Source organism: Rhinatrema bivittatum, chromosome 4 (genome assembly GCF_901001135.1).
Source record: "Rhinatrema bivittatum chromosome 4, aRhiBiv1.1, whole genome shotgun sequence".
In the NCBI taxonomy this organism is placed as follows: Eukaryota; Metazoa; Chordata; class Amphibia; order Gymnophiona; family Rhinatrematidae; genus Rhinatrema; species Rhinatrema bivittatum.
In genome coordinates, this window is record NC_042618.1 from 457215108 (window position 1) to 457229005 (window position 13898).

General features: G+C 41.7%; 1 protein-coding gene across 2 annotated transcripts in view; it reads left to right on the forward strand.

The window, feature by feature from the left end:
• Positions 1–367: 367 nt before the first annotated feature.
• The window catches only part of LOC115089126 (protein lin-7 homolog A), a 66846-nt gene continuing 53315 nt past the window's right edge, over positions 368–13898 (forward strand). For both annotated transcript variants that reach the window (XM_029597113.1, XM_029597112.1), the window contains exon 1: positions 368–488. In XM_029597113.1, the coding sequence (XP_029452973.1) occupies positions 452–488 (37 nt within the window). In that variant the 5' untranslated portion in view covers positions 368–451. The remainder of the gene's footprint in view (positions 489–13898) is intronic.

Here is a 13898-nt window from a genome sequence, read left to right on the forward strand (position 1 = left end):
TAAGTGATCCACTGAGGACTCCTCCCTATCCCCAAAGAATACAGGCAAAGACCCTGGCTTCAGTATGACCTTAAAATGATCCAGATTCTGTAGAGCGTTTTGTTGCAATGGTTGAGAAATTCCTGTTTGCCGCTTGTGTACCTTATTTTCTTAGCGTTTTGTGTTGGAATTCTTAATACTGTGGGGGCTTTCCAGGTTCACCCCCGGCCCCAACTTGGGTTGCCCGTCCTCTGGGGCAGCTGAACCCATGTTAAGGATCAGCAGCTTCTAATGCCCGAGAAGTGGGGCGCCCCCGACCCTTCCGCCACAGTAGCAACAAGAAAACCCACATCCACCTCCCCCCCCCCAGCAGCAGATGTGCCGCGGCTCCGGCGCGCAGCCCCTCCCCTCCCCCTCCCCGGGAAGCCGCCGAGCCCGAGCGGCCGCCGTCACTGCGCGTCCAGCCGCGGACATGGCGACGGTGCTGCAGCCGCTCACGCTGGACAGAGGTAGGAGCCGGACTCTCCCTGGGTAACCGCGGTATAGGGGGGGGGGACTCCAGCACTGTCCGTCCGTCTTGCTGGCAGTCTGTGACGGCGTCTGGGAGCAGGCTCGCCTCTCTCTCTCTCTCCCCGGGCTGCAGCTGCGGATTTTCTCTCGTGTCCCTGGGCTGGCATAGGAGGGACCGGGTCTGTCTGTCCATCCCGGGATTGAGGCTTGGGCTCTTGCCTCTGTCTGTCTGTCCGTCTTTATCCAGCCCTGATCTGGGTTGCAGGGGGTCCCTTCTCTCTCTCTCTCTCTCTCTCTCTCTCTCTCTCTCTGTCCCTGGGCTGGGGGGTGCTGACCTCCCCCTCCCGGTGGGGCAGAGCCGAGTTCTCCTTAGCTTTCCGGGGGCTCCGGTGCCTCCCTCAGGAAGCTCTCCCCGCTGCTCGTGCAGGGGGCAGATGTGGGGAGGGGGCAGCGATCCGCGGGGCACGGGGAGCCAGGCTCACCCCCCCCCCCCCCTCCTGGTGGAAGGAAGGGAGGGGCCCGAGAGGGGCAGAGTCCCCCGGGCCGGAGCCCTGGCTTCATTTCTCTGCCGGCTCTCGGTCTCCTGCCCCTTCCCTTATCGTCGCCAGCAATCCTTCCCCGCTTTTACCCCCCATCCCCATCCCTGCCTCGGGTTACAGAGGAGGAAGGGAAACCAGAATGGAGGGATGAAGCTCCAGACGAGCCCCCAATTCAACTTTTATGATGAAACATTCTTTATACAAATGGGTAACAGCCCTTCTTTCCCCCCATTGCTTTTTTTCCGTACCTAGGAAATGGTTAGCGTTGCTGACATTTGAAGAACCACATGCATTGGTGTTTTGCTTTCGGTATTTTTTTTCCGGTTTACAAGATTCAATTGCTTTCCCGTCTGGGTAAGGTGATGCCAGGTGCCCCGTGCTTTTCTGTCTTGGATGTAACCTGTGGGCACTGACCCGCGTTTGTAATTCCTCAGGATTTCATAATCCCGCTGTAGCTTGATTTCTTTTATTTTTAATTATTTTTTTAAGGATTTAAAGAGTATGAGACAGGCAGCTCACTGCAGTGTGAAATGTAAAGGCGGTCTGTGCTCTTTAACCCGGGGGGATTCCGAGCTCAGAAGGGCCCGGTTCTGTGTTAGATGGAAAGGCTGGCAGACTAAGCTCGTACCATTTCAGATTGATATTTCTCTGGCATACAGGTCAAACTGGATCCATTACCAATCAACCTAGCCATAAAAACGCGCATTAAATGTAAGTTTTATGTTAAGCAATAATAGTAATAAAAGGGAAAGGTAAAATGTAAGCCATATTTTAAATAATTAGAAAAATGCACTTAGAAATTAGGATGGGACGACGTCAAACATAAGCTTTCGAGTACTAGTATCCACCAAAAGTGTAAGCACCTGTCATATGCCAGTTCTTAAGTCTAAACCAAACTAATAATTTTATGCTATACTTTCCCAAAATGTGCAAAATCTCCCAAAAGCTTTTTTTTTTTTCGGGGGGGGGGGGGGGGTCAATTTTTTCCTAAAAGATTTTTGGTAATCCTAAACATTCTTTTTTTCCCCCTATTTTAATTGGTGCATTGATAGTTTGATTTTGATAATACGAAAACACTCCCAGATTTGAATATGTGGAATTTTTTAAATCCTTCTCAAATTAAAATGCCACCTTGAGTTGATACAATTAAAAAAGCAATGATGTTTGCTCTCCCACCCCATTCACCTAGCTTGGCAAGATGCAGGATTCAAATGAACTAGGAATACAGAGAGAGACCATGTCTGGAAAAAAGTTGTTTGTTTGTTTTTTTAATCATTATCAAGAGCTGATTGTATAATTTCACAAATTAATATATTTACTTGCCTCTCTACTTCACAAATCAGAGCAACAGGATATGTTTGTATCATGACCTTAATTTAGAAATTTAAAAAAAAATCAGCTAGAACACCAAAACATGTCTGAGATATTCTGACACTGATGAGTGTAAAAAATACAGCTTGTGGCTCAGTACAGCTTCTCAGTCTTCATTAATAAGTCCCTCCTGAGGGACAGGGGAATGAACATCGCACACCTCCCGAGGAGCAACAGCTAAAAACCGTGTTAGATTTGACTCACCAACATGCATTTTCAAGAGGTCAAAGATTTAATCTGAGACCTTGTGGTATTAAGGTTTGCGTTAGACCTCTGCTCCGGTGGCCATCCTAGGATGGAGGAAAGGTGTAGTAGTGAGTCAAGGGAGCAATGGATATCTAGCTAGAGAAAAGAAGACAGAGCAGTGGTCTTCAGGAAGATTCAGAAAACCCCGTGGCTTAATGTCTGCAGCCAGTGGCACAAACACAGTAATAGCACTCCTGCCTGCCCAGAAAAAGCAACGGCTATGTAATCATGTTAACTCATTATAGCCAAGGGAATGGAACCAGAGCATGCTTGCATGTGAAAACAATGACAGTGCTTACAGTTGCAGTAAACTGCCACTCATCTTGCCAATTGTGAGTGCATTTGCTGTTGGTGGAAAAAAGGCACACAAATGTCAGTAAAAAATGGCGTGAGAAACAGGCCTGGATGCCTCCAGTGCCATCGCATCAAGTTCTGCAAGGCTGCTATATCTTGGTGCATAAAACTTGGACTGCATCTCAGCATAGAAATTATAGCTGTGTGCAAAATGGCGATAGTGAAATGTCTCCCTAAAAAAATTAGGTTGCCAGTAAAACTCTGAAAGACTGTCAGTAAAATATTTTCATGCTTTGACAATGCTGATGGCCACTTGGCTTCTGGGACCCATTGCTAAAATCTCATGAAACTTCCATTGCATGTCTCTGAAAGTGGATGCATGGGGCTGTAGACTTTTATAATATCTAAAAATAAATAAATAAATAAGTGATGCACATGGTGATGGAGGACTGGCTAATGCCAAGCACATTATGGAAGAAGTCTGCCACCAGGAATTAAAGTGCTGTCATGACATCCATCTCTTTAGATAAGCTGCTGGGTTCTGGATGTGGCCAGAGCTGGTTTTAGGCAATGGTAAACCAGATTGTTTGGGAAAGCTGCTGATTCCAAACCAGCAAGAACTTTGAGATTGTCTCAAAGGGAACTGTTGAGGTTGCCTTCACCTAAGAACATTTTACTTGAAGGATCAAGACAATTAACTTTTCAATACTGAGCCTCTTTGGTATTGAATTCATTACCAATGGATATTCATAGAGAAAGTAACTTAACTGAATTTTGGCTCTTTGATAAAACCTTAGTTCAATATTAAGAAGTTTTTAATGAGAGAGAGAGAGAGACTGACTCTCTTTATAAGGTGCTCACATATGTCACCTATTTATACCAATGTAGGAGGGTCAACGACAACTAGTAACATGAGGTGAGATTTGTTTTGGGGGTGGGCAGTTTTACATGCACAATCAGAAGTACTAACAGCACAGTACACACATCAGTGAAGGTTTGATGTGATTTGGAGCGAGGAAAGGTACACCAAATGAGATTTGTTGATTGTACTCTCGAACAAGTTTGATGCGCTCTCTACCTAGCTGCTATCAAGCTAGGGCGAGAGTACATTGTGCAAATTTCATCTTGGTTTTCCTTTCCTCACTCTAAATCACATCAAATCTTCACGGAAGTGTACTGTGCTGTTCGTACGTCTGACTGTGCATGGAAAACTGGCCCCCAAACCCAAAACCTCACCTCAAGTTACTTGTTGACCCTCCTAAAGTGGTATAAATAGTTGACTAATATGTGTGCCACCCTAGAGGGACACTCCTACTCTACTATACACTCCCCCTTCCCTTAACCCTCTCCTGCCCAAAATGGGATTTGCAGTATTTAGCACAAATCCCAGTTCAGGCATATTACACAGCATAAACCACAAAAAAATGGTGTAGTTATTTCCAGCATTATAACATGCATTGTACTATCACACACACAACATTAAGCACCCCTCATTTTCATAAACTCCTCCCTTTTGACTAAATTTTAAAAATGTGCGTATGCATCTCATGATGCATTGTTTGTTGCATGCATTATGGTACTATCAGTCTATCACAAATGTTAGGGCCCTAACGCGATTTGATGAATGATCCCCTTAGTTTGCTGTTCTTTTATTTATGTTTTATGACTTAATGCTGCTGTTTTCTTTATACTTCTGTAATTGTAATGCTATGCATTATTTATACCATTTACACTGGTTTGAGATTTTGGTGCAAATCGGTGTACTAAAATAAAGATTAGCATTAATTACCTTGCAACTCTGAAAGGAGATGCCTGGTCAGTAGAAATATATTTAGGCTCACTCTCTGACCCCCTCAAGATCAAGGACCCTCTCTATTGCAACCACAGGACACTTGATGATACCTATATCTGGTTTCCAAGCTGATTTTGGGTCATAGAGGCCTGGGCCCTATGTTACAGTAAAGAATGCATCATTTTATGATGAACCAAGGTTTGATCATGTGCTATATAATGTACTCTTTGTACACTGGGATTAATTGGTTGGCTAATTCACTTAATGATTATTATTAATTAGGTAGCAAATTATAGTCCAAGCAGAAGTTTAAGATATGAAATTTAGGGTTACTTGCCTGATAGAACAATGAGCATAAAGTTTGAAGTGGTGCCCAAATCTTTTTAAAGTCAAAGAGATGGGAGGATGAGAATGGTGACAAAATTGTTTAACTTAAAGTAGCAGGAGCACATACTATCTGCTTCCACTCTATGTTGTCCCGGAGAATATCATGCAAGGAAAATACACACACATACAAAAAAACAAACAAACCCATTAATGTTATTGTGCGGGTATCTGACATCTGAAAACCGTCTCATCCCAATCTGAAAAGGTCCATGGGTTCATTGCTGGGCTTATAAATATTCAAAGAAAATGCAGGTCAAAGAGCTGGTTCTGCACAGAGGGATTCCTATCATCACAAGGAATTGAAGATGATGTCAAGTGAAAATAATAATTTAAAAAAAAAATCTCTAATTCACATTTATTTGCCTCCGTGAAGGAAACCAGATTTGAGATTTTCTGTCCTCCTCAGGTAATTTTAAGAACCTGAGGGTGCTTGACGCAAAGACGATTTGCTGAGATGTAGGCCTCGCCCTGGCTTGTTTCCTTATGTCAATCAAATCGGAATTGTAGGTGTTGCGTGCAGCTAACACCCTCCCGAATGCATTCTCTGGAAGCAGCAGACAAGAGTTTCTAACCCTGTCGCTCTTTCTCTCTCAAACACACATTTGTAAAGGCTCTCTAGGCTGCACCTGTAAGTTTGATGACGCAGAATGAAGACGGCTACAGAAGTCTGAGCCACCTTTATTCACGCTTGGCCTTTTTCCGTGCTCTAGGCCTTGTATTCTCCACAATCCAAATTGCATGAATCCTATTGAATCGGCTGAGACCCTGTCTTACCACAATATATATATATATATATATATATATATATATATATATCTTTTATTTTAATGAATATTCTAAGGCAGTATTGTGTGCAATATGTTCTTAGCAAAAATATTTATAGCACAACAGAAGGATGCTACTAACTTTACACTTAACCTACAAAAATGGTGCTTAACATAAGATTATGCTACAAAGAAAAAGTCTACCTTTCAATAGTAATAGATGTGAAAGGCTGAGGTTTTAATCCATATTTAAATAATAAGAAAAATACATTTAAAAATTAGTATGGAATGGCATCAAATGTAAGTTTTAGTATTAATAGCCACCAAAAGCTTAACCACCTGTCATCATATGCCAGTTCTTAAGTCCAAAACACAATTTTTATTTATCCTCAAAGCATTCAAAAGATAAGAAAACTTAATTCAGGCCCGCCGTCCTCTTAAGCCCAGACATCAGCCGACATAATCCATAACATATACAATATTAAAAAAATACTTATCTTCCTATCCGATGAAATGTATTGCGGAATACGGATGTATCATGACTCAGCGTGGCCTGAGTTAAGTTTCCTTATCACCTTTTGAACACTTTGAGAATAAACCTTTAGACTGAAATCCTAAACGCAGCACTCCATGTATGTTCAACAACTTTTTCCCTGGCTTGTGGAGTATTTGTAAAGATTGAAGAACGAAAGGTCACAAATGTAGAAGGTGTGATTACTGAAGGAATGCTTTCTCGAAGGAGTGTAAATAGTTCATACATGCATAGAAAATTAGATGTTATATCTTATAATCATTGCAGTGGTTGCTATGGTGAGTGCTTGTGTGCATTTTCTCCATCACGGGCTCGATAGTAATTCTCCACACAACCTTACTTGCAGGTAGAAATACTTCTATCTAGACAATGAAAGCGCATTCTCTGCAGGGAGTTCTGATGTTAAGCAGCTTAACATCCAAGTGCCACCTCTTATGAGTCACAGAAAATGTAACAAAGGAATTTAGGTACGGTAACAAAAAAAACAAAAGGATCTACTGTGATTTTCTACCATGCGGTTATGAACGTAAAATATCAGAGGACAAAGTTGACCAGTAGACTGGGTGGACCAGTTGCTCTTTATCTTCTGTCATCTGCTATGTTACTGTGGCACTGTGTTTAAGATATTTTTGGGACTGGCATGATATTTCCTGAAAGACTTGTCAATGAAGTTGTTTGCAAACCAGAGAGTGCATTTTGGCTCCCTTTAAAGGTCACAGTTCTGACAGAGTCTGCTTCTCATCCACTCACTTGGCATTTCTGTACATTTCTTTGGGATTCAGAGGGCAAGCAGACTTTCTGATTCATGGGAAGATTCTTGGGCTTGTGACAGATCAGCATATGAGAGGAATGGATTATTTTAGCACGTGCATTTCTCTTAGGTTAGGGTCTATATGCAACAATGCATCCTGAACATTTTATCCACATTAGTGGAAGATCTTTCTTTAAGTATGATCTAGGATAGTAGTTACTGTAGACCAGCAACCAAGCTCCCCCTCTAACACTGGCATTGCTGACTTCATAAAGGTAGTGCTCCACAAGCTAAACTCAGTACTCAGTAAGCCACAGTGCAGGCATTATACTACCACTTAGAAGAGTTCTGCCAGTTGTTAAGCTGCATATTTGGCTACAGCGGGCAAAGCTCAGTGTAACTTGACATTTCTTTCTTTCTTTCTCCCTTGGGTGGTGGGGAGACAGACTGGGAGTTTTCTCCTAATATTTTGGGCTTCCATCTCAATCAGAACCGGGATTCTGGGATCTGGCACCATGAGCCATTGCACAATGACTGGGACTCTCTCCTCCTAGGGGTTGTGAACACTGCCTCAGTGGTATCAGCAGCCCAAAATGGCCCACCTAGAAAAAGACTTGTCCTGGGAGTCCTACCTAAGTCTTCCACTGGGCCATTGGGCTGGCCCCCTTAATGTTTGTTAATAATTAAATTTTCTTCTAATAAATATTTATTGACAAATGCAGTATCCAGCAACAAATAAACTATTATACTTCCCAACTGGTATATATATGGAAAAATCTGTTATTTTGTTACTAATATCCATGTTAGGAATGTTTGGAGCAACATATTAGATTTTGGCAGCTGAAAAAGTTGGATAAAAGAGGACAGTTTATATATACGTTATTTTCTAAAAATGAATTTTGCCTAGTTCTCAGGCTCTGTGATTAAAAATAATTACGTGGAGCTCCAATACAAGCCCTGTCTTTCAGGACAAATAAGATGAACAATGAACCAACACCTGACCACACTTTTTAATACCATAGCCATCAGCAGTTAATATTTACTCATACGTTCAAGTCAAGCAGACCAGGGGACACTTTGCAATTTCTGGGCCCCCAATATAAGTGATATCTGTGGTGAGAAACTTGTCCATCCTAACTCATCAACCAGCTTAAATACCTGGTGGAAATCCTTCTGGAAATCCGTCATCTCTGGAAGGTTCTTGAATGTCAGATTCTAAAGAAGAGGAGTGTTGTATCTCTCTAAACTAGACTACAAACTGACTGGTTTTTATTGAACTATAATTAATTTTGGTTTGTGTTCAGTTGCTGTAATTCATTACATTTGTACTTCTGTGGTGCATCTGTCTTCAATCATGACAGATAGCATTGACCAATCGGAAATGGAGCTGGTTGAGATAGTGTCTGCTAAGAACTAATATGCTGAAAGTGCTATGGAAAAGACATCACATTAACATAGAGAAATAAATCTTCCCCCGCGATTGGGGTTTTTTGAAAACAAGCACTGTATTGTTGCATACTCAGCATTTCCATATTGATTTTTTTTCATGAGTAATTAGCAACATTCACTGCCTAGTAGAAAATCTTTGAATGCGGTGTATGCGTGATTCATTGCATCTCTGTCTGGCATGGCTTATCATAATTACAATTCACTAAAGAGGTGCATCTAGAGTTTCAGATTATTATGGATTTTATTTGAACCTCTTAGTTTGAAGTGTTTTCTGCAGCGACAGCATTTACATTCTATGAAAGAACTGACCAATCAGATTCAACTTTTTCCAGACATGTAAAGTTCCCTTGCTATGCAATATAGGTAGGACTTCTGATCTTAGGCGTTTATAAATTATAAATGTAGGTGGTTATTTTCCAGCTAATTAGGGATGCTTTGGTGATACCTAAAATTGGTGCAGGTATTATTGATGGGTAGCTTTTCTGGATGAATGAAATAAAAACATTTGTGCATCTGAGGAATCGTTAGTATGGAAAAAGCACAAAAACAAAGGAGAGGATCCAGGGTAGGAGGAGGGGTGAAAGAGTCCTAGAGGAAGTGGCATTTTTCCATGTTTATTAGATAAATACCTCTTTTATTTATTTTATTTTGCAGCAGGGGTGTTTTATTGGAGTTTATCAATTTAAAACCTAAAGTCAGAAGCCCTAAATATACAATAACTCTAAAGGTCTCAATGAAGCCCAATGGGACTTTATTCTCATCCTCTGGGCAAACTAGCAGGCTGTTTGGTGTAGGAATGCACGGGACAAAAAGGACTATAAAAGCAGATATTGGCCTGATATGACTTTGTTGGTGTAAGGGTGTCCCAAAAGTGTCCCTTGCTATTTCCATTAGTGCCTTCAGACACTGGGGTGATGTAGTCAGAGAGTAGGACTATAGTGGTATTCAGACATTCCCCAGGGGGACGTGGCTGACTAGGAGTGTGGTTTCTATAAAACTCTCGAGTCCACTTTGGCCCATATTGTTCTCCTCCTTCTGACTCTCTGTCTAAGGTTTTGCTGAGGCCCAAGGGTGGAGCTCTTGGGATCCCAAGGAAGGCTTTGGAGACCAAAAGGACCAGAGGAAAAGATTGGCGAAATGGGAATTAGTCTCAGTCCTTGGTTTCACTGAAGAATTCCCTTGAGTTTCCTAAGCAGTGGAGTTTCAGGCTGGAGTCAGAGGTTGGGCTGCCAGATTTAGAAACCTGGTCAAGAATCGCAGATTTCACGTTGAGTCAGCAGGGACTCATTTGAAATTGCTTAGGAGATTTTTTCAAGTTCCATCATCTGGACTACAGACATCTGTAAACGTAAAGCAGATTCCAACACAGGAAGGTCCCAGAGGGAGAGGAGAAGTATTTCTAATGAGGCCATTATAAAGGAATTTTGGAGGGAAGGATTCCCGAATGCAGTATATGTCAGTGCCGGCTGTAACTATTGACTATGTGCTGATTTTATTTTGATTTCTGTATGGATCTCACTGCGCTCAAATGTACTGCCTGCCAAATTATTCATCTGAATCCAGTATCCCAATAATGGGTTTTCTTTTAAAACAACCCCATCCTGGTCTAGAGTGTACTTGTTTTACTGGGACATGTCTGAAGATTTCCAAAAACCTAAGGGCTCTAAAAGAAGTTTTCCCCCTATCTGACCAATAAATGCAACAGGAGGAGTTACATTAGAGGGAATTTGAAGCAGGAATTCTCATTGCCAGACCTTGAGGGTCATAACCAGACCTGGTTTTTGCAGTGTCGACAATGACCATTCTAAATATGTAATTCTATACACTTTATCTAAGAACCAGTTTAAATCACATTCTTTGGTTACTTGAAAAACCAGACCTCTTTGTGGCCCTCAAGGCCTGGCCTGGTGTTTCTATACTACTACTTGTGTCCATTCTCCAATGTCCTATTTCTTCCCACTGATGAGTAGATTTCTTCACTCGTGAGTTCCCCTCAGCACTATCCTAAACTCTACAAGGACTATTTCCAGCAATGGGCAGACCAGAAAGTGTGGCATACTCTGCCTCTCACCACAATCACGATTCTCAGGTCTGGTGGTCTGTCCGCATTTCATGATGTCAGCTCTTGACCTCCCATCTTGGATACAGAGGCAATCGAAGGCCTTCTGCATAATCTTTCCTCCTCTGTCCCGGCAGGAAGCTGCTAAGATGCGCGGATACTGAAGTGCTAAGTCATTGTATGATAATGAGATGTTTTGAATTCCATGCACATACCTACTCCTTGGGGTGAATTTTCAAGAGTTACATGCATAAAAATGAGCATGTATGCACAATCTCTATTTAAAAAAAAATCAAAAGTATGTGCACACGTATGCACAAGGAAAGAGGCAAGGTAGGGGCTTTCTGGGGCGAGGACGACAGCTACAAGTGTAAATTGCTATTTTTAAAAATGATTATGCCTGCAGATTTCGCAACTTTCTAATGTAATTTTACGCCTGCTAATTATCTTGCATAATTGATATCAGGCTTCTTTATTGTGTATCATTGGCTGGGTGGGAAGTCTGGATGTATTGGGGGGAGTTCAGGCTGAATCACCAGGAGGGTCCCAATGACCTGGAGAAGGACTTGGCGAACTGGTGGAGGAATTGGTGATTCAATTCCGTGCGCACGTTTTAAAATATACCGACTTCTGCATGCAAATCGGGGTTTTACGTGAACAAATTCTCCTTTATTTTCATGCGTAAAATATGCGTGCATATATTTTCAAAATAAGTAGGAAAAGTACACTATCAGTGCATTAAAATACTCGCTCTCAGTGCATTGCATGTATTCACACATAAGCATACATGCCCACATATGTTGTGAAATAGAATTGTGCATATTATATAAAACCCTGGTATCTGATATGCGCAGGTAATAAAATACTATCGTAGATCTCTGCACTGCCATATGTGCATATAATATATGGGGCCACATATTCTCCATATGTACTCAGTTTTCTAGCTAGTTAAGTCTTAGTTGCTCTTTAGTGGAAATAAATTGTTAATCTGGAGTCCTGTGCTCACTGCTCCTTTGACGTGACTTGGAATTGTAGAGTGATGCCATGGGCAGGAATTACAGGGCCCGCTTCAGTCTGTTTTAAATGGAACTGGAAGTGGGAGGGTTAAAAAAAAAATGGTTCTGCCTGGAAAATGAGGCAGATGAGAGCGTGGCATTTTTCTTGAGTTACCTGGTTTCAGAGACTCCCAGAAACCTCTGAAGGAGCAGAGGCTAGTGCTTCACAAACCCCAGTGACTTATTTATTTATTTACAATAGTTGTTACCTGCCTATCGCCTATTCTAGGCATGTAACAAAGCAACCATTATAAAATAACTTACAAAACAAGCACAATGAATGATAATACTAACTGCACAGCAGTAAACCATCCTTTCTGGAACAGAAGCAAAAATTACAGTGATAATGCTGAAATGAGTATAACCAATAAAAGGAAAATTAAATACAGCCTAGTGTAAATTGAAAATTCCCTGGAATTTCATTCGACATAAAACCTCTGATGTTAAACTGCCCTCAATATAACAATCTCCGTAAATCCATAGTACATCCTACTATTTATTTTATTTAACGTTTTTTATATACCGACATTCGTTAGAAACACCGCATCGGTTTCCATAAAACAATAATGCAGCCAACAGGGCTTTACAGTGTAACTGATGTTAAATCTGGGGAAGGGGGGAAGGGAGTGGAGGGGGAATGGGAAAATTAGGGTATAGATAGTATTACAAATTCAAATTTATGTACAATTATTGAAGGAGGGGGAAGGGGAGTGGAGAGGGAATAGGGTATAGATAGTATTACAGAATTAAATTTATGTACAATCATTGGAGGAGCAAAACTATTATGTACAATTATTAAACGGCAATATGTACAATCAATAAGAAGACAAAAGTACAATAGAGGCAGAGATATATTAAGTGTAGTTAAACTAGGGGGCTAGTATGGGAAGGGAAACTGCAAAGGGGGTACCTTTGGAAGTAAAGTGACTAAGTGGCAGTTAAAGTTATTGCGGGATGAGAGTTGAAATGCTGAGAAAGGAGTAAGACAACTATTGAATTTGAAAAATGCCAGGGGGTAGGAGGGTGCCAGGTGTAGGCCTGAATGAACAGCCAGGTTTTAAGATTTTGTCTGAATTTTTTTGGACATGTTTCTTGGCGCAGGTTGGTGGGCATAGAGTTCCAAAGGGTAGGTCCTGCTAAGGATAGAGACCGTTCTTTGGTGGAAGTAAGAAGACTGAGTTTGGGGGAAGGGGTGTGTAAGGTTGTAAGTTGAGCGAAACTGTAAAGCGTCAGTAAACCAGAGCATATTTAGATTGTGGATGGCTTTGTGTATGAGTGTGAGTGCCTTAAAGCGAATCCTGGATGCTATAGGAAGCCAATGGAGTTGTTTGAGAATAGGAGTGATATGTTCCCTTCTGCGGGTGCCGGGCAGTATGCATGCTGTGGCATTTTGTAGCAGTTGCAAGGGGGCGATAGTGTTTTTAGGGAGATCTAGGAGTAGGGCATTTGAGTAGTCATTGAGGTGCAGGATTGGTTTTAGTTTTTTGAGAGTGTGCAGTTTAAAGTAGCATCCTTTAAGAGTGGAATTAATGAATTTTTGGAGGTTAAATTGAGTGTCTAGGGTGACACCTAGGTCTCTATGTTTTTTGAGAAGGCTGGGAGGGAAGGGAGTGTGTGTCGGATGTGGGAATGGGGTTGAGATGTTGGGGTGCAATGAGCATGAGTTCAGTTTTGTTAGTATTTAGTGCTAGGTTGAGTTGTGTGAGTAGAGTGTTGATGGAGGAGAGAGCACTTTCCCATTTTTTTAATGCATTGGATAGAGAGTCTGTGATAGTTTTGAGAATTTGCACATCGTCGGTGTATAAGAAATGAGGGAGTCCGAGATTAGCAAGGAGATGGCAGAGGGGCAAGAGGTAGATGTTAAAAAGTGTGGCGGAGAGGGAGGAGCCTTGTGGCACACCTCATGTTATGTTGATAAGGTTTGGATTTGTGATTTCCAATTTTGACTTTGAATTGTCTGTTACTGATGTATGATTTGAACCAGAGGAGTGGGATCCCAGAAATGCCAATTTCAGACAGCCTGTCAATTAAGTGTGGTGATTAATAGTGTCAAAGGCTGCGGAGATGTCTAGTAGAGCTAGGATGTACGTGTGGCCCTTGTGTGGCCCTTGTGTGGTCCATGCCTCTGAGGATGATGTCGGAAAGGGAGGTCAAGAGTGTTTTAGTGCTG